The sequence below is a fragment of the Crocodylus siamensis genome, chromosome 10 (assembly GCF_052110815.1).
Source record: "Crocodylus siamensis isolate JL-2025a chromosome 10, ASM5211081v1, whole genome shotgun sequence".
Taxonomy (NCBI): domain Eukaryota; kingdom Metazoa; phylum Chordata; order Crocodylia; family Crocodylidae; genus Crocodylus; species Crocodylus siamensis.
The window spans coordinates 38,160,734-38,184,714 of NC_143404.1; the positions used below are offsets into that span (position 1 = coordinate 38,160,734).

General features: G+C 53.4%; 1 protein-coding gene across 1 annotated transcript in view; it reads left to right on the forward strand.

Annotated features, from left to right (window-relative positions):
- LOC149856471 (uncharacterized) overlaps positions 1 to 12,504 on the forward strand; it is a 92,582-nt gene extending 80,078 nt beyond the window's left edge. Inside the window, exon 7 of the mRNA XM_090064072.1 lies at positions 9,662 to 12,504. Coding sequence (XP_089920198.1) covers positions 9,662 to 9,888 — 227 coding nt within the window. The 3' untranslated portion in view covers positions 9,889 to 12,504. The remainder of the gene's footprint in view (positions 1 to 9,661) is intronic.
- The last annotated feature ends 11,477 nt before the right edge of the window (positions 12,505 to 23,981 follow it).

Below are 23,981 nucleotides of genomic sequence, written 5' to 3' on the forward strand. Positions count from 1 at the left end.
CCCACGCGTGCCCGGAAGAGGCGGTGCGTTACTTCAGCCTGGCTCACCCAACATGGCTCATGGGTGCTGAGCACCTGCTAATTTTTTTCAGTGGATACTTGAGCCTTAGAACACCCATGGAGTCAGTGGCTATGGTGAGTGGGGAACCAACCCTGAGCACTGCATAATCAGGGAGTGGGGAAGCAGGGGTGGGAAGAATGGAGTAGAGGAGGAGTGGAATGGGGGTGCTTCATCCTCCCATTACCCTATTCCCACTTTTCCTTGCACTTTCCCTTCAGCCCTGGCAGCAAGCAGGAGTGTGTTAGTGAGTGAAAGGGTGTAGGTTGTAGCCATGTTGGTCTAAGGACATAGGCAGACAAGGTTCTTTAGGTGAATCTGGTATCTTTTATTAGACCAACTTACATAGTTGGGAATTTAAAAAAAAAAATTTTAGCAAGCTTTTGGGTTTAAAAACCCTTCATCAGGAAGCCTCTCTTCCTCAGCCTGACAATGGATTTTAAAACACAATAGCTTGCTAAAAAAAGAGAAAACATATTTTTTTTCCAACTATTTAATTTGGTCTAATGAAAGAGATCAGATTCACCTAAAGAACCTTGTCTGCTTAGTGAGTGAATGGCATTCTGGGAAATGTAGTCCTATGGAGTGGAAGCAAGATTTGCTGCCGTTGGGGGGGAGATGTCACTCTATTTTTTACACCAAAAACAGGAGGGTTTTTTGCCCACTCAGATACATGTCCACAGCAAAAAAATAGGTTACATTTCCCCTCAACAGCGGTAAGTTTTAGCTGCTGCTCCTGTGTGCCGGCTACTGCCAAAGCCTCAGAGCCATAAAGTATAAAGGGAAGGAAAAGAAACAACTGCTTTTGGTGCAGTCCTGGCAAGTAATGCCTCTCTGAACATGAATCTTAATTAAAATGTATTACCAGCATTTGAAATTCTTTGCCTGAAGAACAGCAGCTCAATGCTGAATTATGCCCCTGTGTTTTCTTGGTCTCCCTTCTCTTCAGTCATAATCTGGTGATACTAGAGGCAGTCCATTCAGTTCTCTGATAATTCTTACTTTGGGGAAACTAGCTTCTCTGGCAACCTGTGAATTTCACAGGCTCCTTCCTTACCAGAGCTGTTCTGCATGCTGATTACAGGCTATTCCTTCTTCTTGTTACACTTCACATTTTCAGTGAGTCACTGGAATACTTTCTCTCAGCAACATTATAGCATCTCCACCCCCACTGCTGGACAAAATAAAAACCAAAGTTACAGGCTCTTCTTTTGTTTGCAGTAAAGTATGGACATAAATATGTGTAAAGTGTTCAGTTTACCCTGAGGGTGTATAAATGAATTGGTGCATTAACTGTTGTTGAGAATAACAATTAACTGAACTCTGAGTACATTTCAAATAAGAAGGTGGAAGATGTTTAAACACTCTCCAAGGAGTGAACAATAAAACTAAGCTTGGAGAATTAGCAATAAATAAAATTAAAATGCATGTGCCCCCTATGTAAATTCCTAAAAGCAATGCTAATCATCTAATCTATCTAGACACAAGTCCATAAGAGAATAGATCAGTAGCCAAAAGTCCATAATAGAATAAATCAGTAACCAAATATCCCAAAATGCTAAGGGATAAATCCTATCATACTTTATGTGCCTAAATGCCATGTATGTGACTGTGGAACTGCAGCTTTCAGCACTTATGCACAATTTGCAATTCCACACTGTCCATGTGAGCCTACTCAGCATCTGCTGAGCACCTGGGCAGCTGCCCAAAGAAATCAAATCACTCAGGTGTGCATATAACACCAGGCAACTCCCAAAATATTAGTTGGGCAAAACCCATGATGGCAGGGAAGAAGAGAGAGGCTTTCCACCTTTTAGCCAGGGCACAGGAGAGCCAGGTTTTAGACCAGTGGCTCCCAACCTCAAGTCGTGACCCAAATCAGGGTTGCGGGTGGTCCACCTCTTGCTCTGCCTCTCCCACCTATGGGGCTCTCCCAGCACACAGTCTGTGCAGCTCTCGCCACCGCTGGCCCCCAACTGCGATCCCAGCCTGGCCTGGGCTCTGCTGGTGTTGCTGAGCATGAGTGAGTGAGTCAACGGTGGGGCCGGGGGTCACAACCCAGATTTAGGGTAGCGAAAAAAAGGTTCTGACCGGTACTCCTGCTCCCAATGGGGCAGAAACTTTCCCATTGCTCCTTATCCATTTACCTGAAGACTTTTAAATGCAGGATGCATGTAGGCAAAGCTTCAAGAGAGCTAGAGAGGGCTTGGGGCAATACCTAGCTGATGGCCTGGTGACTAGTTTTTTGGTAAAAATGAAAGGTTCAAGCCTGTTCTGGGTTGGGGGAAGCCTAGAATCTGGATCTTTTACCACCTGGGCAAGTGTCCTACCCACTAGGCTATTGAGGTAAGAGAGCCATCTTTCTCCATTTTACTTCTGGCAGGTACACATGCAGAACAATTTATTTCACCCCAGAATGAAATAGAATCCCAAATGGTGCATAAATACCAACAATTGCAATTATGTAGCTGCATATGTACCACTTAAGCATACAAAATGAAAGAGAGTTTAGTCATAAATTCCCTCTGGGATTCAAAAATAATCATAAACCACAAGAGAGTCTCTGTAGTATACTTTGGGGGTGTCTACACATTCATTTGATTTGGAAGTAGTTTACTTGCAAATAAACAGCTTGTGAGTAAACACTCCTGGGCAGGTGTCTATTACATGGAAGGTCTTGGGAGCAGATTTGCTGCTCCTGGCAGTGATCTACTTCTGCCCCCACTGGCCCTGCACCAGGCCCCTGCACCAGCCAGCAGCTATAGGTTCCCCCTGGGTGCTAGCCCAGGGGCTGGCAGGGAGCACCTGGCAAGGAGACAGCTGTCTCCTGGTGGAGGCTGGGACATTGCTCCCTGCCTGCTGCTGGGGCAGGGACAATGTCCCCCTGCTCCAGCAACTGGGAGCTCCTGTCCCAGGTCCCCAGTCAGGGGCAGAGGAGTTGAAAATAGCTGCAGGGGAGGGCATGAACCCCATGTGCCCCCAGAGGCGGGGGGTCATGGTGGGGTCACAGCAAGGTCCCGCACGGGGCAGCAGTGCTGTTGGTGCCGGGAGCTTGGCGGCAGCAAGCAGGGAGCTCTCACAGGCGGCCGTGGTGCTGTCAGCAGCAGGGGAGAGGAGGTGGCGAGCACCAACCGGCAGTCGGCAACCATCCACAGATGCCACTGACAGTGTTGGCAATGGCCAGCGGCAATCACGGACTGCCCGCAGATGCCACTGGTGGTGTCGGCAGCAACGGGGGGTGCTGAGTGGCAACTGCCCACAGGCGCCACGGACAGTGTTGGTGGTGCCTTTTTGCAGGGGGTGCACCACCACATTCAGGGGATACATGTGCACCCACAAGCACCCCCTACACATTGCCAGTGTGGGAAGGGCAGGTCCCAGCCCCGTGCCCTGATCTATTGGTGGGGCAGCTAGCAAGAGGCCCTGACTGGACAGGGATTCCCTGCCCAGCAGGGGGCTTGCTGCTAGCTGCCCCAGTGGCAGATAGGGCTGGGACCTGGAACCTGCCCCACCCCTGCAGCTCTTTCCAAGCCCAGGATTTTGATTGCCAGGTCAGGGCACAGGGCTAAGACCTGTCCCTGACTGGAATAATTCCTAGCCCCACCTCCATGATCATGGGATGGGTGCTGGAGAACCTGTTCCCAGCTCAGCTCTGTAATCATGGAGCTAAATGGGGAACATACTGGAGAGCCTGTTCACCGTCCTGCTCTGCGATCATGGACCTGGGCAGGAAACAGGCTCCCTAGCCCCTGCCAGCAGGGACCTTCCAGCCCCCACTCTGGGATCCAGGAGCATATTGTGGTGCCTGGGATGGGTGATCCTTGTCTCCCAGCTCAAGCCTCACAGTCACAGGACCCAGGCTAGTAGATCCTTATCTCGCAGAACCAGCTCCATGACCACAGAGCTGGCATTGAGAGAGAAGGATCTCCCAGCCTGGATCCCCCAACTATGGGGCTCGTGCTGGGAGATAAGGACCTCCCAGCACTGACCCCATGACTACAGAGCAGGTGTTGGAGCTCCCTGCTACCGAGGCAGGGGGACATTGTCCTTGCACCCTGGCAGCCGGCAGCTCCCCGGGGCAGGGAGCAATTTCCTGCCCCCTGCTACCTACTATCAGGCTTTCTGGGAGCACAGTTTCTCCCAATCAGAGGTCTACACATGCACTACTGTGCAGTTACTAATCTCAAGTAAATTTGCTACTTGCATTTGCAGGTAGCAAATTTACTCATGATTAGAGCCATTTACTGTGCAGTAAGCATCTGCACAGTAAATGGACACAGATGCTTACTGCTCAGTAATTATCTCTACTAAACAGTAAAGCATCGCATGTAGATGCACCCTTTGTGTATGTATGTCATGCAACTCTCATTGTCTTTCTGAGACCTAGATGACTGAATGCATTGACTTTAGTCTCTGCTTTAAGAGTTAAGTTGGGTATTCCAATGTTGGCCCTTTAAGATCTGTAAATTTAATTGGAATGCTAAAAGCCAGCTTTTTAAATTACAGAAGGGTTTGGTACCCTTTAAAAAGAATGTAAATCGAAGTACAGGCAGTCCTTGGACTTACGATACAATTGGTTCCTGAAAACTGTGTCTTAAGTCAGAACCAATTTTCTCATAAGAAACAATGTTATAAATGTGGAATTGGTTCCTGAACCAAGGCCCAATACCCTATTTTTTCACCAAAAATACCCCAGAATTTTGTACTCCATCAATTATAGATGAGTAATATAGCTACGTTAATGTAGCTATATTGTAAATAGCAATCATATTGATATGGAAAGATTTCTTTGAGGTGACTTTGCTGGGCTTTTTGAAAGGCTCTTGGTTAGACTTTGTGAAGGGTTCTTGACTGGAGTCTTCTGAGGAGACTTGGCTGCAGGTTTTTCTGGAGTCTTGTCTGCTTTCTTAAAGAAAGTGTCCAAGGAAGTTTGGATAGATGTTCTCCAGGGAGATGAGTGATGCAACGAACTTGTTCACTGGCATGGTGTTGCATCCGATCAAGCATTGTAAAGTTGAAACTGACATCATAAGTTGAAACAGGGTGTCAATTTATAAACGTTGTAAGTGTAAAATGTTGTAACTCGAAATACTGTAAGTCGAGGACTGCCTGTACTTCACCTGGTTAACAAAGATCTTACTATATAGGTGAATCCTATCCCCTACAGATAAAAGATCAGGGCAATATGAAAAAAAAAAGAAAGGAAACCACTGACCCATTCTTGCTTATTTGAGTTCTTGTATGCAAGTTTTTATATGTGAAAGGAAACCTCTGACCCATCCTTGAGTTCTTGTATGTGTTTCTCTCAGCTTCAGCCAATGTGTTTCATTTGGCTGTTGAATCTCAGCTAGGAAAGCTAGTGTTTAGGGTGCAACACACTTGTCCCCATTTGGCTCAGATTGAACATGCCCAGTTGCCATGGGTGAACTTGTTCCAGCCTCCTTGAGTGAGAACTGGTTTGATAAGGTCCTCTCACCAACAACATCTCTATAGCAGAAGAACAAACCCATTATCCTACTTAGTCATATGCACATTTTGCTCTTTTTTTGTTTGTTTCTTTAAAGAAAACAAGACAAGGTGCACTAAATTACTGATCTAATGCCAGCAACTAACTGCTGCTGCTTCTCTCTTCTGGAATATTTAGAGGGGAAGAAGAGGAAATAAGGATCTGAACTGTTAGAGGCTGAAACTATTGTCCTACATACCTTTTAAGCTCTGTTCCTCTAACTCACATAAGAACAGGCCTGTACTAAACTGACTGATTCCATTATCTCTCTGTAACTTAAAACGTTGATAATTTGAGTTAGAAAGTTGTCACTTTATTTCCAGAGAAATTAATTTTACTCCCAGGGTAGAGGCTCAAAATATTTCCATTAAGTTCTCTAATTAGAATAACCTCTTTTCTACCAAGAGTCTTGGGACAGATCCGGTCCTCTTTGGGTATGTCTACATGTGCAATTAATGTACCTTAATGTTACTGTGCATTAAAATGAGGCACAGTAAACTGTGCCTGGGAAAACAGCTACACATGTGCCCATATCAGGAGCAAATTTGCCCTCAATGGGCACATCCACATGAGCACTCACTTGTGTCTTGCAGCAATGGCTGCCCTGCCTAGCCCCATCCTCTGCCTGCCCCCCAAACCCTCCAAGTCACTGCCTCACTGCCAGTCACTGCCTCACCTGGCCCCATCCCCTGCCTGTCCCCTGAGCCCCACCCCTGATCCCTGCCCTGCCTGGCCCCATTTGCGACCTGCTCCCCCGATTTCCCCCGCCCCAGTCACTGCCCTGCCTGGCCCCAGCATCCCAGCAATTAAAAAAAAAAAAGCCCCACACTCACCAGCAGTAGCAGCTGTCATTTGGGTCACTGGGGCCTCATGGCAGAGCGCCCCACCCTGCACAGCATGGCACCTTGCCGACTCCAGCGATGGGGCAGTGGCAGTGCAGGTGCCAGGTGGCCAGGACCTGGCCCTGCTGCTGTCCTGCTGCCCCATGCTGGGCATGGGACGGCTCTGCCATGTGGCTCCACAGCCCCTGCTATTGCCGATGAGGGTGAGACTTTTTTTTTTTTTAAGTGCCAGGAGGCTGGGACTGGCGGGGGCAGCCATCAGGGGCTGAGGGTGCAAGCAGGAGATGGGGCTGTGCAGGGCAGCCATTGGGGTGTCTAAGGGAGTGGGCAGAGGGTGGGGAAGCCATCAGGGGGGCTGTGGGTACAAGCAGGGGGTGGGGCTGGATGGGGCAGCCATCAGGGAGAGGCTTCACGAGCCAGTGGGTGATGTGGGCCAGGCAGGGCAGCAACGGGGGGTGGTAGCCACTGTGGGGGCCATGTGGCCCCTCTTGGGGGGGGCTGTAACCCCTGTTCAGGCACTGTAGTCCCTGTGGGGGGGCTGTAGCCCTACAAGGAGCAGTCTGTGAGCTGTGCAGGAGGGGCTGTGCCCTGCAGGGGGCAGGGGACCCACCCCTCCTGAGCAGCCCCTCCACACAGTCCCCCCCACAATCTACCCATGCTTACCCACACACCCCACAGCCCCCCACAACCACCAATGTCCCCCCACCCCCCTTCCCACCCTCCTCCTGCAAACCCCACATGCCCTCAGGACACACCCTGCATGCGCAGCTGCCAGACAGGATAAGACCTGCTGCCAGGAGCTGTGGCTACAGGGGCAGCTGTCCCTACATCCTGGTTAGTGAAAGGGTCACAGGGAGCTGTAACTGCTCTATGGTTAGAAAACCCAAGGCAAACAGCAAAATATATAGGTATTTAGAATTAATCTTATTATGATGATAGAGACACTAGTAGGCTTCCAAATTGCTTTAACATTGTAGATATATCAATAAAACATTGCCCAACTGATTGCTGTCTCTCACTCTCTTTGTTTTAATTCTGGAGGAACATGTGTTTCAGGGTATTTTACACAGTGACTTTGGGATGTTTTTATCAGGGATTTTTCGGTTTCCAAATAGGGAACACCAGAATTCCTGCTAGGGAGGCAAGTTGCAGGACCCAGGCAGAGGAGCCTGCTCAGATCTGGCACCTTGGACCCAGCTGGAGGTGGCTGACATGCTTTGACAGTTCAAAGCAGGTCACCACACTGGGACCATCTTCTGGGCAATAGCTACCCAGATGGCCAGGCAGGGGGCACACATGGCAGCAGTGCCACACAAAGGCCAATTTTGCAGTCACAGCCCACTGGCAGTTGGCCCAGAGGGGCAGATGCTTCTACTGGCTGTGTAGTCCCCATCTGGTCTGGCAGGCACACAGCAGGTCACAGCCAGGCAGCAGCCCCCACTGGCAGACTGCTGCAGTGGATAAAAGGTGCAGGGACCTCTCAGGGATGCTTCATCAATCCAGCTGGCACAAGGGGTAGTGTCCCCAGGTACCAATTAGCTGGGCCCCAGAAGCTCCTGAGAGTGAGTAGCCCTGACCTACTTGACAGGGCAGGTTTTTGTACTGATGGGGCCAGGACAGGACAGCTTTATATACTGCTGGGGACAGCATGTAGCTCCCCCTGGCTGCAGATCTGAGAGGAGCCAGGCAGGGTTATTTTGCCCCAAGTGACACAGTTTGTCCCATACCAAAGTGTATGTCTGGGCAAAAAGCCCCTGCTCAAATTTGCAGTGCTTCTATTTGAGCTGCTGCAAGTGCATCTGCTTGCATGTGTGGATGTGCCCAATGGGTGAAGTTGAGTCCAGAGCTGCTCCTGTGCCCCTGCCCTACTCTGCCCCCCTGCAGCAGCTAGGGGAACCTCCAGGCTCCCCTGATGCCAGCCTCTGGCTGGCAGCGGGTACAGGGGTCAGGCCTGAGCTTTTGGAAGTTGTGGGGAGCTGTCCTGGAGAAGGGGACAGCTTGGTTTGATGGCACTGGCTTGGGGCAATGCCCCATGGCTGAGCAGCAGCAGTGCCCTGAGCTCTCCCCTCACTTTGCTTGCTGAGGGGACAGGAAGAGGAGCTCTCTATCTCTTCAGTACTGGGTTGGGGACAGAGAGCTTCCTCATCACCTCAGCCCTGCCACTGCCTGCACAGCACATGCTCCAGTTGGCTTCTGCTCCCAAACCCATGCCTTGGGGCAGGTGGAAGCTGAGCAGCACGGGGACTGGGGTGGGGTGAGACATGGGAGATAAGCAGTGCTGGGACCAGGGGGAGATGCATCTCTCCCCAATTCCGGTGCTGCTTACTCTCCTGCCCTCCTCCTCCCCCTGCCCCTCTGCAACTCCCTCTACCCCATCCTAGTGCTGCTCAGCTCCCAGCTCCCCCCAGGCATGGGCAGAGAGCAGGAACTGACTGGAGTGTGTGCTTGTGCAGGCATTGGTAGGGCTAAGAGAATGGGGAAGCTCTGTGTCCCCAGCCCAACACTGCAGGAACAGAGAGCTCCCCCCATCCCCTCAGCAAGAAAAACGAAGGGAGAACTCAGGATGCTGCTGCCACTTGGCTATGGAGCATTGCCCCAAGGCAGTGTCGCCAGGCCAGGCTGCAATCCCAAGCTCCACAATGGAGCAGGAACAGTTCCCCCTCCTCACTCCCTTTCCCACTGCCTTTTCTGTGTCCCCCTGCTGCCTAGACTGACTGGGAGCAAATTGCTCTCACTCTGTCTACATGCGTGCTAATGAGCAGTAGCTAATGTGCCGTTAATCTAATACCTGTATTTGTTGGTACTAGCAAATGGTACATTTGCCTAATTTACTGTGCAGTAAATCCTGTGCATGTGTAGATGCTGATGCTTTACTGTGCATTAGATTACCACAGTAAAGAATCTTGTGTAGATGTGCCCTTTATGTATTAAACTCCCCTTCATTGTCTTATAACATATTTCAATTTTCCATAATTTATAGATAATCTTGTGATTAAACCTTTGATAGGACTGGCACTCAGGAGCTCTGGGTTAAATGCCTTACTCTGGTTCTAATACCCTTGGTGACATTGTCTTTCTTATCTACATAGACTGCAAACTCTTTGGGACAAATGCTATTTGCACAGCACCTGTTGTATAAGACCTTAGATTTGTACTGGGTCCTCAAGAATACTTACTTAGTTAAAATTCTACTGTTGATGATATTAATGTTATAATTATTTTCCTGTTGTCTTCTTCTCTTCTGTGTCCCATGTAGAAGCTGCTGATGGGAACTCCACTCTTGGTGGGGGAACTGGCACTATGGGCCTCAGTGCAAGGTATGGCCCCCAGTTCACACTGCAGCATGTCCCAGACTACAGACAGAATGTGTACATCCCTGGCAGCACTGCCACTCTCTCCAACTCCTCAGGTAAACGAGATGCAAAGAGCTCGGGATCTTCAGGAGGAAACAAGAAGAAGTCAGGGAAGAAGGAAAAAAAGTAAAATTGACAGGAGACGATCAGCAGGTTAGACCTACAGGGCAGACCCCTCCGGCACTCCCCCAAATCACAACCTAGGATGGAGGGTGAATGTGAATTTTGCATTGGAAAAGTAGGGACTATTATGAATGCATGTCATTGTCAGAGCTAGGAGTAGGGATCTTACTGTTAGCCCTCATGATATAAATCAATCTGGAAACAAAAAAGCAAGTGCCCTGTTAATACAAACTCATATTTTGTACTATCACTCGGGTTATTTAATATGCAAGGCTGTAAAGTCTTTAAAAGATGTCTTTGGATTTGGTTCACTCCAGAATGGTCTGAGAAAACTACAAGGCTTGTACTTGGCATTGTCCAGTGTAAATAAGTTTAACATGGAGTTTTTTTTATTTACAAACCACTGATCATTTTTCTGAGGAAAAAACATTCCCAGATTATAGCTCATGCTCCATATTTTGATATTTAACTTTCTTCTAGCAAACTTCACCTTGATTACCCCTGAAGTTCCTAGTTAAGAAATTGGTAGGGAGTGCTTCAATTCCTGTTTACCTGTTATTCTCAAAAAATAGGTGTTTACACTGCACTAGTTTAAAGTAACAAGCTTAAAGTGCATTTTAAACATTCATTTTTTTAAAAAATGTGACCAATGATGGCCTAAAATATGGAACAAAAATCGTGGTATGTGAGAGACAGGAAATGCAATTGAACTGCAGTGGAAATGGCCACAGTGCAGAACACACCATTCGAATTATGAGATGTACACACTACATACTGTCCTATTGATTATACAGGCCTCTACAAATACATCTCAACAATTCATTGCAGTAAATATTTATATGTACAGGAAATGTTTTCTTGGAATTAAAAGTTAAGAAAGTCCCCTGCTGTAAGCACAGAGAGCTATGGCTCAAAGCAATGAAATAGTCTATGTCTTTATCAAAGATGGATGCATTTGGAGAGCAATCTCTGATCTACTCATAGGGAACAGAGACAGAATGCTTCACATTTCTGTACATTGCATTGCATGCAAAATACTCACTTCATGTCTACAGTAAGGTAACTAACTCCACCACACCCAAAGAAGCCATTGCATGTGTATACAGCATGATATAAATGCACAATCAGATAAACAAGACTCAGTGCAAACTGAGCAATGTCTATCTAGGAGTAGGGTTGAATAATAAGAGTCACTGCTTTCTCCTACAGCAGTGATGAAATCCACACATTTCATGTCTGTGCAGAGTTGCCAAAGAACAGGCTTAGTTCACTGGCCTTCAGAACTGGATACCAAGTAAGTGACAGTTGGTTTGCTGGAGCCAGGGGACCAGACTCATAGATAAAGGATCCAAGAACTGGAGCTTAGCCCTTGCCACTGATTACAAAGCCAGTGAGCCTGGGGATGCTCACAAGCTGTCAGTCAGGAGACTATGAGGAAGGATTCTGATACTTTTCAGGCTGTTACAGGACCATTCATTCACTCTAGCCCAGATTCTGACTGTACCCAGGAGATCATCCGAGACTCAAAATATGCTAGATTTAATAAGAAACAAACAAACTTTCTTTTGTTGTTGATACCCCTGGCATTGGGATTTTAAACCACATTTAATGGACTAGAATTATCAGGGCCTCTTCACTGTGTGCCCCTGTAGCTGTGCTCCCTTTTCACTGCTGATCCAAACAAAGTGAAGAGAGAGTGCATTGTGCCCTTGCTACATAGCCAGCTTGGTATTAAGTCCTTGTAAACACTTAGTCATCCAGGAAGGCTATATTATGCCCTTAGGCCCTACTTAATCCAGAAAGGTTGTGTGTGCCCTTTGCACTGGGCCATCTTTTCGTATCGAAGTAACTGTGACTGACCCAGGAAGGCAGAATGGCGTGGTGTGTCTGTAGCATGAAGAAGAAACATGTAGAGATAAGCACGATGAATTTTTTGTAACTTCTAATGCAGAACTCACCTGAGCAGATCTAGCCTTCTATGATCACCTCAGGTTAACTGTAGACAGCTGGCATGCTTACCTGGCTTGTCAGTAACCCAGCCCTGGCAGTATTCAGCAGAGCATTGTGCACTAACTAATGCCTCACTAGCCAATTTCTGTCTCCCTATGTCTAGAGAAGCAAGCCGCATCTATGGGAAGACCTTGTCTACATACGATTTTTTGTACTGATCCCAGGCACCCCCTGTGGTGGCTGCACTAGAAAGAGTTTACATAGATAGAAAGGCTTATACAAACTAATGTAGTTATTATGTGACCCTTCTAGAAGTACTGTAGATGAATTGTAGTGTTTATATTTCTTTTAATCAGCAATCCAAGGTAGTATAGAGAGTGTTGTAATTAGTGGTGTGTTATTTTTAACTCAGTAACTAACTTGTGGGCATCAGTATTTTCAATTTCTCTGTATCTTCTTTCCTTGTGGTCTGTGCTCTAAGTGTATGTGAAATGAAACACACTTGTCCTTTCAATGTGTCTAATATTGAATTATACTTATATATTATATATATGCTTATATCCTTCTTATACCCATATAGACCAATGTCAATGTGTTACATGCAAGTTTTATACTCTAATATTTATATTGCTTTTTTTCTTTGGGAAAAAATAATAAAATGGTTTCTTCTGAACTGATCATATTTTGTTCTTGAGAGAGAGAGTTTGTGTGCCGCTATTTCCTTGTACCTGCTGTGTGCATCCAGTAGCTGCAGAGAGAACAGAATTGTCTGGTATTCAGTGAGTGCATTCACCCCATGGAAAGCAATAACAAGGAATATGGAAACTAAAAATTACCCATGCAGCCTGGTGGCTCCAGTCTGAGGGAGCTCTCTGGTACTCCCTCAGTCCTGGGAATGCCAAGGGGGATCTCCTGTGCACAGGGGTTCCATCACCCTGGTCACCACAGAGTCTGTCTACACAAGTTTGCTCCTGTTTGACCTGAAGGTTGGAGTTGCTTAGCCCAGCACATGCAGATTCTTCTGCAGACCATAGGGAAGAAGGCACATACTATAGAACAGTGGTGAAGGGCAAACAGCCCACAGGTGGGAAAGCACACCCTGTGAACTGAGAGTCCTTGCCCTGCTCCATGACTTGCCAGTCCATGAGCAGTTTTCACTGCCAAGGGCCCATGCTCCCCTCCACCAACACTGCCAGGACTCCTTGCACCCAGGTCCTGATACCCCTGCCTGTCAGTACAGGCTCCATCCAGCCTTTCCCTCCGCTGGCAGCTGTGGTGCCCTGCCACTCAGAAGGAACCTCACGATGCCTAGATTCAATTTGCTGTGGGATGAATTGTCCTGAGCTGGGCTGGCACTGGCAGCTTTGGGGAGGGGTTGTGGGTGACCCCCGTACCTACTGACCCCAATGATCAGGACCCTCCCATCTCCATCCCCTGAGGTTGGCAGCAGCAGGGACCACGGCTGCACAGGGTGCCCACAGGGTGGGGCTGCACATGGGCCTGGAACCATCCTCAAAGTGCATGGGCTCTGCGCCCCACAGCCTGTACCCCAGGGGACTGACACTGCGAAAAACCAGCTCTGGCCATGGGCATTTCCTAAGCCCCGGGACAGCCCTGCCCAGGACCTCTGGGTATGTCTGCAAACCCACAGAGCATCAGACTTACTTGACTCAGGGAGCCCCACACCACAGTCAGTGATAGAGGCCAGGGGTCGAAGCCCTGCAAGCCAGGAGAAGACTGGAAAGGTCTTGCTAGGAGTCATGTTTTTCCTTTGTGGAATCTCAGAGCTGCCTTTGGCACCTGCCCCCAGATTGCTGCAGAATCCTCAGTGTCACTGTCTCTGGCCAGGCAGCCCTGCCATGAGGAGGTGCCCTCCACTTTAAACAGGAGCAGCCCACCCCGGCCTACTGCCAGGGATACTGAGCCCCTGGGATGATCCGCAGTCACACTAGGGACAAACCTGCCAATCCCAATGCCCAGTGCAGGGCACCCTCCATTTGGCAGTACATGGTGAGCCCTTTCATTCTAGCTTGATTCTCTGCTCTCCTCTCCACAGCCTCCTGCTCTTACTAAGTTCTGGAGACAGCTCCTGAGGGACAGCTTGGGTTGGGTGGCTGGTGTGGGCATGCAGACTTGGAGCATTTTGCCTGCATGGTTTCCAGGGCTGGGGGGGCAGGGAGGCTCCTGAAATGCCAAGGATCACAACCAGTAGCCTGCGGAGGGCCCACCAGTCCTGAGGTGGATGCTTCTCTATGTAGTCATCCCTTAGTTGTGAGAAATGCTGAGTGCCAGGGCTGGCAAAGGCAGCAGGCTCCTTTCAGTCTCTGTTGATCTCTCCAGCTGCTTCCCTTCACTCCCTGTGAAGCCCTTCCCCCACAGCCTCACTGGCTGTATGAGTTCCCTGCACCACTCCTCTGTTTCTCCCCGGCCCTGCACTTGCGCCCAATTCTGACAGCAGACCTGTGGCAACTTCACACTGGAGCAAGAGGGCTTCCTCTTCAGCTAAAAGCTGGGAGCCTTTCTGTTCCTCAAGGGCAGGAGAAGCAAGTGCATAAGCTGGGAGCAATTCTCTTGGTCCCTACCCTACCAGGCATGACAGGGGCCCTCAGTGTCATCACCCCCACCCTCCACTCACTCCCACATCTCCTTGAGTGCAATCAGAGACTTGCTGATGCCCCTTTATTAGACTTCCCAGAGCCTTCTGCCATGTAGCAGGGGGCCATGGGGCAGGGGTAGGGAGCAGTCTCTGGCTTCTGGCAGCCTGAAGCAGAAGTTTTGGTCTCCCAGCTAGTGGCTGTGTTCTAGCAGGTCCTGTGGTGTCCAGCTGCTCTCCCTGGAGCGCAGCCCCAGAGCTTAATGCCCCTTCCCCTTGCAGGCTAGCATGCAGCTTTCTGAAGCATGTTTGGTCTGCCTGCTGAAGCCAGCCCGGCTCCTCAGGGCCTGGGCATTAAATGGAATGTCAATAGGTATTCACTCCTCTGACCCAGCTTGAATGCGGTGCTCTGCTCGATTCCCTTCAAGTGCCGTTTAAAACCTCCTACCATTTAATCTGAATGGTTTCCTATTGATTACCATAGCGCTATGCTGACTAGTGACATCTTCTTTTAGTGCAGGAGATCAGCCTCCAAGCAGACCCAGGCAGAAAGCCTGTCACATCTCCGCGAAGGGGTGGGCTGTCCGCAGGGTAGATGCCTCCTATTACAGAAATAACCATCAGACCTTCATCCTTCCAGCGTCTCCCCTCCCCCCCGTGCATGCTGCAACATCCCTGGAGGGCAGCTGGTGCCCAAGGCCCAAGAAAACCCACAGACCTCATGTGACCCAGCCGACCTGTGAGAGAGACCCAGGCACCTGCCCAGAACCACAAGCGTGTATGTATGTATGCTGGCTGGGGAGTAGCCAAGGGGATCTGTAGTCCGAGGAGCAGAGTTCTCTAAGCCCTTCCCCCTCCTGCCTACTGCTGCTGCAAAGCAGCCATCTCAATGACTTTCTAAGGCAGGAGTCAGCAAGGTTTTTGGGCAGAGTGCCAAAGACAACTGCAACCTCAAGTTATGAGACGTTGGGGAGCCGGGGCTGCCAGCAGGGAAGCTGCCAGCAGCCTGATTCTTTTTTTGTCAGCACAGCCCCATCCCCTCCCTGCCAGCAACCCCAGGTGTCAAGCAAAATGCCTTCTTGTGCCAGTCTCTGGCACCTGTGCTGGGGGTTGCCTGCCCCCATTCTAAGGCCTGATTTGTGTTTTCTTGCTCTAGTCCACACTATGCTCCTCCCTCAGGAGCCTGATGGACTCCACTCCCCAGTCCCCTGCTCTGCTTCCTTCAGGGACTGGGAAGGGTATGTTCTGTGCCTGGGGGACCTGGCTGCTATAAGAAAGCAGATCACTCCTTCTTGCTTCTGGTCTAATCAGGCTCTGCAGAAGCAGCAAAGGGAGTGCAGTGAACCCCTGGCATATCTGTCCCCTTGCCTAAGCACTGAGCTCACAAGGGCGACCTGAGGACTGGCAGTGCTGCTCCCCACAGGGCTGTCCCAAGCGTGCACTGAGCCAGGCCTGTGGGGAAGGCAGCTGCACACACCCCGCAGTGCCACAACTGCCCTTGGAGGTAGAGCTCAGCCAGGCACTGGCACTCTGGAGCTTGCCTTGGGGTGTTCCCACCAGGGAGGAGAACCCGCAGCCCCTTCAAAGGGCTCTTATTTCAGCCTCATGGCCTGCTGCTGCCATGAGGCTGCCACCAGGGCGTGTGCCCTGGAAGACAGGCTATTTGTGACTGGGAGGGGAGACGGAAACCCTCCAGTGGGTATTTCTGGAGTCTTTGTTAAGAGCCCGCACTATCTCCTTGAAGAGAGGCTATTTATGGTGAAAATCTTTTTCACTTCTCTCTTGTATTTAAACCCTCGTTGTCATAGCAACAGAACCTTCCGTTCCCTCGGGACAATAACTGCCTGCAAAAAATGTGGGCATAGCTGAATCCCCTCCCCCCCCCGCAGGATCATAGGAAAACCGGTCTGTAAGGGACCTCGGGGGTCAGCTAATCCAGCCCCCATCTCAGGCAGCGTCACCCCAGCTCATCCATAGGCGAAGATGGAAACTTCCAGTGACAGACAGACCCCAACCTTGCTGGGTAAAAATGGACAATGGTGGGAATTAAAAACCCACACTCCTAAAGCAAAGCAGGGGGCAGCTCTGCAGTGCAACGTACCGGACCTCGCTACCAGCCTAATGAAATCAAGCATCTGTATCTGCTGTGCGGGGGCGTATTACAATGTGGGTGTATGCAGGGGAGCAGGTTTCAGGGAGCAGAACCCGATTTGGTAATCAGGACATGTGGGCACTTGCTCCAGGAGGTGAGCTTCATTTGGGGATTTCTGGATTTATCCTGCTAAGAGACGGAATGTCAGCAGCTGGTTACAGAAATACCCCAGGAGCCCGGCTCCGTGGGCGTGCTGCAGAAAAGCAAGATGCAAACAACAGGTTTCGGCTGCCCAGAAAAAAATAAGAGGGGTGGGGGAAGGAAACGTCAGGGTTGCTCCAGTTCTGCCTGTTGTCTTTGAGACAGAGCAGGCTCCAGATCCAGAGCCGCGGGGCCGCTCACGTGGGGGCTGCGAGCGCGGCTGCCAGGCATTAACCTCGGAGCTGTAGAAATCCCCGCAGGCAGCAGCAGCCCGTGTGCATGCCAGAAGGGGGATGGGCAGAAGCAGCTCCTCCAGCCTGCCCGGCTCTCCTCCAGCCTGGCGGAGGAGGCTGCGGCGCGGGAGGGGGAGGGGGAGGGGCTGCCGCAGAGCAGCTCGCGCGCCGGGGCGTGCGCTCGTGTGGCCGGCAGCGCCGCCAGCCCATAGTTTCCTGATGGGATCATCCCGCGGGGGGGAGAGGGGGCAGCAGCCTCGTGACGGCTGCACTCGACCCAGTCCGCCAGCAGACACCCGCTCTACACGGGCCGTCTCCGGCCGGCCAGTGTCATTTGGGATCAAAGCTGCAGTTGTTTTCCAGCTCCCCCAACATCCAGCTGTCACAGAGGAAGGCAGAGGGAGATAGCCCTTGGTTGCGTCAGTCACCCTTTCCCGCCCAGGAAAGATTGGGATGCGGGCTCACCACCTGCAGCCCTCCTGGGAGGGGGCAAGGGGTCTGTCCCAGCTGCAGCAGGAGGGGCCTGGACTCTACTTGTGGAAGGATCCAGGCTGCCCCCTCCTTTTGCTCCATCACCTCCTGCTCCAGCTTTTCCCCAAGGACGACAAGAGTCCCGGTTTGTGAGGCTGACTCTGTTCTCCCCAACTCTTCCTAACAGAACCGGGTGACAGGAAAAAGCCTTCCCTGCCTTGTGTGAGGAGTGGAGACTGAACCAGAGACTACAGCACTGGGCACTAGTGTTGTGTGAAATTTCACCCAGTGTTTGGTTTCGAAGCTGTTTTGATACATTTTGAGCTTGAAACAGCGAAATCGAAATAAAACAAAAGCCTTCAACACAGCTTTGAAACAAAACAAGGGCACTTGAAACAAACATTTCCAGTTTCGAAGCCAGGCTTCCTGTCTTCAGTGCCAGTCCCAGCCAGCAGCAGCAGCCTCCTGTCATACAGCAGGCAGATCTAAGGGCCCGCGCCCCCAGGAAGGCTGCAGGTCTGTGCCAGACTCCTCCGGGGTGCAGCCCCCCGATCTGCCTGCTGGATGACAGGAGGCTGCTGCCGCCAGCTAGGGCCAGCAGCAGCACCAATCGTCCAGGCACGGGCTGCACCCAGGCCACAGCACCAGCCTCCTGTCATCTGGTAGGCAAATTGGGGCCCCCTGCACCCCTGGCAGGAGTTGGAAGAGACCTGCAGCCCTCCTGGGGGTGTGGGGGCCCCCAGTCAGCCTGCCGGATCACAGGAGGATGCTTCTGCTGCCCAGGACAGCACTGGGCACAGCCCGCACCCAATGTCAGGAAGATCGATGCTGCCACTGGCCCCAGCTGGCCGCACCAGCCCCCTGCCATTTGGCAGGCAGATTGGGGGCTCGCCTGCACCTCCAGGAGTGCTGCGGGGGCTGTGCTGGACTCCTTCTGGGGGTAGTGGGCCCCTGATCTGCCTTCCAGATCACAGGAGGCTCATGCTGTGGGACTGGGGCAGCGGGTCCCAGCATGAGCTGATATGCTCTGAGCCTGTACTGGAGCCAGCCCAAGGAGGGTGCGGGCCCGGGGCAAATCAGCTCATGCAGGGACCCACCCTTGCACCCGCACAAACTGATTTGCCCCAGGCCTGCCTGCCACTGGCCCCAGGGAGCAGCACCAGCCTTTTGTGATCCAGGAGGCAGATGTGGGGCCTGCATCCCCGGGAGCAGTCTGACACAGCCCCTGCAGCCCTTCCGGGGGTGCAGGCATCCCCAGTCTGCCTGCCAGATGCCAGGAAGATCAGTGCTGCCGCTGGCCTCAGCTGGTAGCACCAGCCTTCTGTCATCCATCAGGCAGATCAGGGGCTCGCCAGCACCCCCAGGAAGGCTGTGGGGGCTGTGCTGGACTCCTCCTGGGGGTGTGGGCTCCCTGATCTGCCTGCTGGATGACAGGAAGCTGGTGTTGCTGGCAGGGGCCAGCAGCACCGATCTTCCTGGCACTGAGTGGGCGAAATATCAAAACAGCACTGAAACAGCAAAACAGTTTTGAGAAAATGAAATGCAACAGTGCTTTCAAAACTAAACAAAACTCGAAATGAAACACTCTTCCATCGAAACATCAAACTGGAAGTCAAAGCGGAACAGTGCTGTTCTGCACAGTCCTACTGGGGTCCTACCACTTGGGGTCCAGTCCACAAAGGGACCTCATTCCTAGCAGAATCCAGCCAGTCTTAAGTGAAATAACTACCTGGATCTGAGCCTTCTTTCTTGTCTCAACTCTGCCTAAACTGCAGTGGTTCTCCACTGTTTTGTACCAGGGCCCATTTGTAAACATGGATGGCTAGTCCCAATCCAGTGCCCCCCACCCTGGACCTGCTGTCCCCAGGCCCCAGCCCCCCAGTGTGTGGGGCAAAGGCGGGGGGGGGGGCAAGAAGCTCCAAGCAGCCCCTTGCAGGTTGGAACTCCACCAGCCTGCAAGGGAAAAGCCATGGCATCCCACGTTTTTCTCCTTTAAAGGAAAATCAATTATTAAAGTTTGTTGATCCATTTTTAAGACCCTTTCATATATTCTTTTGACTCACTTTTGGGTTGTGACCCACAGCTTGAGAAACACTGGCCTAAAGAAATCACTGCATGATGGAGGCAGGAGTGGGGATTTCTACAGACAAAGACTGCAGGTGGTCAGTACAGGCAGGGCCAGTCCTGAGGGGCTATGGTAAGGGCACGTTTCGACATTTCATCCAGGCAATAATAAGCATGAAACTGGAGGAGGAGTAGCCTCCTCTGTTCACAGACAGATCAGGGCCGGCACCCTGAGCAGGAGTGTGGCAGAGCCCCGCAGCCTTCCCAGGGGTACAGGCGGGAGGCTGCTGCCTCCCTGGGACCTGAGTCAGTGAAGGGAGGCAAGTGCAGCCCCAGTGTTGTGTTTCGCTCTGCTCCCCCCCACCAGGCTTAGTTCCATGGAGCTGCAAGCATCTGGGAACCAAGCCAGGTGGAGGAAGGTGCTGTGCCCTGCCCGCCTCCAGCAGGCTGCAAGCCAGTGGGAACCCAACCCGGTGCAGGCAGGCACGGCGCAGCCCAGGATGTGCCCTGTCTGCCTGCACCTGGCTTTAAGCCACTGGGAACCCGCCTGGTGGAGGCGGGCAAGGGCCCACCTGCACCAGGCTGGGTTCCCACTGGCTTGCAGCCTGGTGGAGGCAGGGTGCTGTCCTGGGGGTGCACTGAGCCCGCCTCCACCAGGCTGGGGTCCCAGTGGCTTGCAGCCTGATGGAGGGAGGCTGGGTGCAGCGCTCCGCCTCCCTCCACTGGGCTCAGCACCCAGTGGCTCCCAGCCCAGCGAACCTCAGCCTGGTGGCAGGAGGCCAAGTGCAGCCCCTGCTCTGCCTGCCTCCAGCTACCCGGCTGAGCTGGATGGGGCTGGTGGAGCCGGCTGGAGCTCAGCATGATGTCGGGAGACAGGCAGACTGGCTTCGCCAGCGCCAGGGAGCACAGCCCAGGGAGGAGGCCAGGAGAGCCAGGGCTGCACTTCCCCCTGGGCTAAGCCACATGGGCTTGCACAACCACTGGGAGCACAGCTGTGGCTCTCCCCTCACCTGGCTGTTTTGACTGGCCTCTTTTCGTTGGAAGGCTTTTTCGAGCTCAAAACAAGTTGAAACAGTGTTGAAATGAAATAGCTGGTGAAATTTTGCACAGCCCTACTGTCTGCCCTCACACTGCGCTCAGGGACTCCTGAAGAACTGTCCAGCCCCATCCCTCACGCACAAGGCCAGGGAAAGCCGCTGGGCTAGGGTGGGTTTCAGGCAGGACTCTCTGGCCTCCCTGCTGGCACGAAGAGAGAAAAAGCAGGGAGGGCAAATCAGTGCCCCGGGATAGTGACTGCTCGCCAGCCTGTAGGTGCTACCCCTGATGTGGTGCCCGGGTCGGGCTCCCGGCTTCTCACGGCCCGGCCAGTCCCCACCTCCCACCGGGGAAATGGGGGAGAGGCGCGAGCTGCGTTGGACTAGGCCTCCAGGACCCGAAGAGGAGGAGGGGGCAGAGCGGCCTTTGCCCCTTGCACCAGCCCCGTGGGGCCGGCCGGGTCGCAGCTCGTGGAGGCAGCCGCAGGCCCGGCTTGGGCTGGAGATGAGCGGGACGCAGCAGCAGCAGCGGGGCGAGCGCCAGGAGTCCGGCCCCGCGCCGGCTTTGCCGCCAGCCTCCCCGCCCGCGGCCTCGCCCCTCCGGCGCTGTGTTAACCCCCGGCGCGGGGAGCCCGGGAGCAGCCTGGCCGCTGTCTGCCTAGGAAGGGGCAGGCGCGGAGCAGCCCGATAGCTGCGGGGCCGGGGCCGGGCCCGGACTCAGGTTACTTGCTGCGAGGGCTCGAGGCTCATCGCTCCACGCTGGCCCAGGGAGCGCGGGGGCCGGTGCCTCAAGGGCCCGGGATACGAAGCGTCTTTCGCAGCCAGTCCCTGCGGACAAAGGGCCCCACATGTTTGCTTTGGCCGCCCGGTCCCGCCCCGGCCTCTCGGCCCTTGGCAGGGACAGAACCGTCTGGCTCCGCTTGGCAAGGACTCCAGGCGACCGCTGCTGCGCACGTGGCAACAGAACAATTAAACTGCTCCGCTGCTAACGAGAAGCGCAGACTCAAGCAGACCAAAGCGCCCGGAGGGCTCCTTGCCTGGGCCGGGCGGTGGGCCCTGCGGGAGCCCCCGGGAAGTGCGTGGGCTCTGCGGCTGCAGCTCGTCCGGGTCCCCGCTCCTCGCCAGGGGCGGCGGTCAGCGACTGTGACCCTTCCCCGGGGCTCGGGGCTGCCGACAGGCCTGCCTGCCCCGCTTTGGCCACGGGAGGTCCCGCTCCCTGCCCCCCTCTTCTCCCTTAGGGCCCCTGGGGCCGGCGGGGAGGGAGCGGGGGCCGGTGCCCGCCATAGTCACGCAGCGTGGCGTCTTCAAGGATCCCTGCTGTTGGGGCCGGGAAGGTGGAGGCGGCTGCCAGGAGGACGGGCTGTGTGTCGGGATCCAGGCTCCCCACAGCTTCCAGGGACCGGCAGCAATACACCCCCCCTTCTCGCCCCCCTCCGCGTTCCTGGCCTGGGCACAGGGCTTCCTGCCTCCCGTTGGTTCCTCCCCGCCCGCGCCTAGGAGCTGGTCCGCGTTGGGCTGGGTCTTGCGGGCGGCGCGGGAGCGGTTCGGCTACAGCCGGCCCCGCGGGCTTCCCGCTGCCGGCGGCACACGTGGAAGTGGCGCCGGGAGAGGCCGGAGCGGCACTGCCCCGCTGCCGCCTCTCGCGGGCTGCCGCAGCGCGGGGAGGCGGCCGGGCCGGGGGGAAGGTGCGTGTTGGTGTCCGGCGGGCCGTGGGCTGCGGGAAGGGGGGAGGAGCCTGTCCGGCGGGGCAGCGCTAGGAAGCCGCCGGCTCCTGCCGCAGGGGCGGGTCAGGCTTCAGCAAACCGCGAGAGCGCCGGTAGCGGCGAGCACGGAGCCGGCTCCTGGCCGCGGCCGCCCCTCGGGAGGCCTGCCTGCCGCCTGCTGGCAGCGAGCCCGAGGGGGGCTGGGGTGGACCCTCGCCCCCTCCCTCCTAGCCCTCTGTGTCGCGACGACCCCGTGCCGCTTCCACCCTGCCGGGAAGGGGCCCACCAGCTAATAGCCCTGCACCTCTCCCACTTCCCCACCCACCCTCAGGCAAGTGAAAGTGTCGCCGGCCACTTGCAGCTTCTCCAGCCAGTGGCAGAGCTAGCTGCAAACTGGTAGCCTGAAGCTCAGGCCTGTGCCAGGGGGACAGGGCACTACAGCTACTGTGTGTTTTTAGTAGGAAGAAGGGATGTTCAGGTTATGGGAAAGGGTGTCACCTGCAGGGGGAAGGGAACTTGATGGCCCAGGGGCAACTCCTGATGTATGAGCACTGCCTCTGCCCTCTGGCCCACCAGCATCTGCCATCGCTGTGTTTCACTAGCTCATCACCAAGGGACAGATTATCTGGGGAAGCTGGGCAGCACAGGACTCAGTATCCCAATTACAACTTCTGGGTGTTACCTCTTTAGCAGAATTTATCATCCATGCTGAGTGAGCAGAGATAGGTATCTAGGAGTGGGATCCACAATAACCACAAAGCTACTCAGAAAGCCAATAGGAATGCCAACAGCAGGGTTAGGGCTTGAGCAGTGACTGGAAATGAGGCAGTGCCCATAGCACAATTATAGAGCCCCGCTCACACTCTCACTAGCCTAAATCATGAAAGTGTTAGTTTCAACAGAATTTTTTTAATATAAATTTTCCATATTCCAAGCCAAATCAATTCCAAATCCATGAGTCAGTCCAGAACCATAAGTGGCCCTACCACAGGCAAACACCTTCTACCCTGATCTGGGGCTTTCAAATGTTTCCAAATCCTTTGGTGGGCATCCTACATACAGGCCCAAGCCCGGGCCTTGGGTTCAGATGCCCCTGAGTTTTGCTTGCCCTCAGCCGTATGGCCACAGGAGCAAGCTAGGGAGGAGTCTCCCGTTTCTATAAAGTCAGTGTGTACCTGAGATCTTCCTGCTGGCAGCTGGCCAATGGGACGCTAACTATGAGTCAACATTTCAATAGTTCTGTAATGGACCATGTTAAGCTAATGTTGAACTACAGCCCCAGCCCTAAGGTCCACAATTCATTGATTGTTGGTCCCAGGCCCAGGACTGCAAGGGAGTCTGGAACTGGCTTTTATGGGTCCCAGGCAGAGCTGTGCCTAGGGTACAGTGAATTGGGGCAACCACCGTGGGCCCCGCACTTTAGGGAGGCTGCGCAGAGCCAGGCAAAGCAGCTGTGGCTCCTCCCACAGAGCCCGCCTGGAGCTGGCAACTCAGCCCCATGCCACAGAAAGCACAGAGACCACCACCACCCCCTGTGCAGGGGTACCACAGCCCCATGCAGTGTTAAGTGGCAGGGGGCTGTACAGGCTGATTTGCTCCAGGCAACGCATCCCCCTGGGGTCGGCTCTGGTCCCAGGGCTGAGATCAGCTGATTGTTGGGATCTCACTGGACCCCATTTGAGATTTCAGTGCCATTAGCTGATGGTCAGTCCCAGCCTCCTCACTAGACTGGAACCAGTTCTAGTTCCTTAGGTGAGGG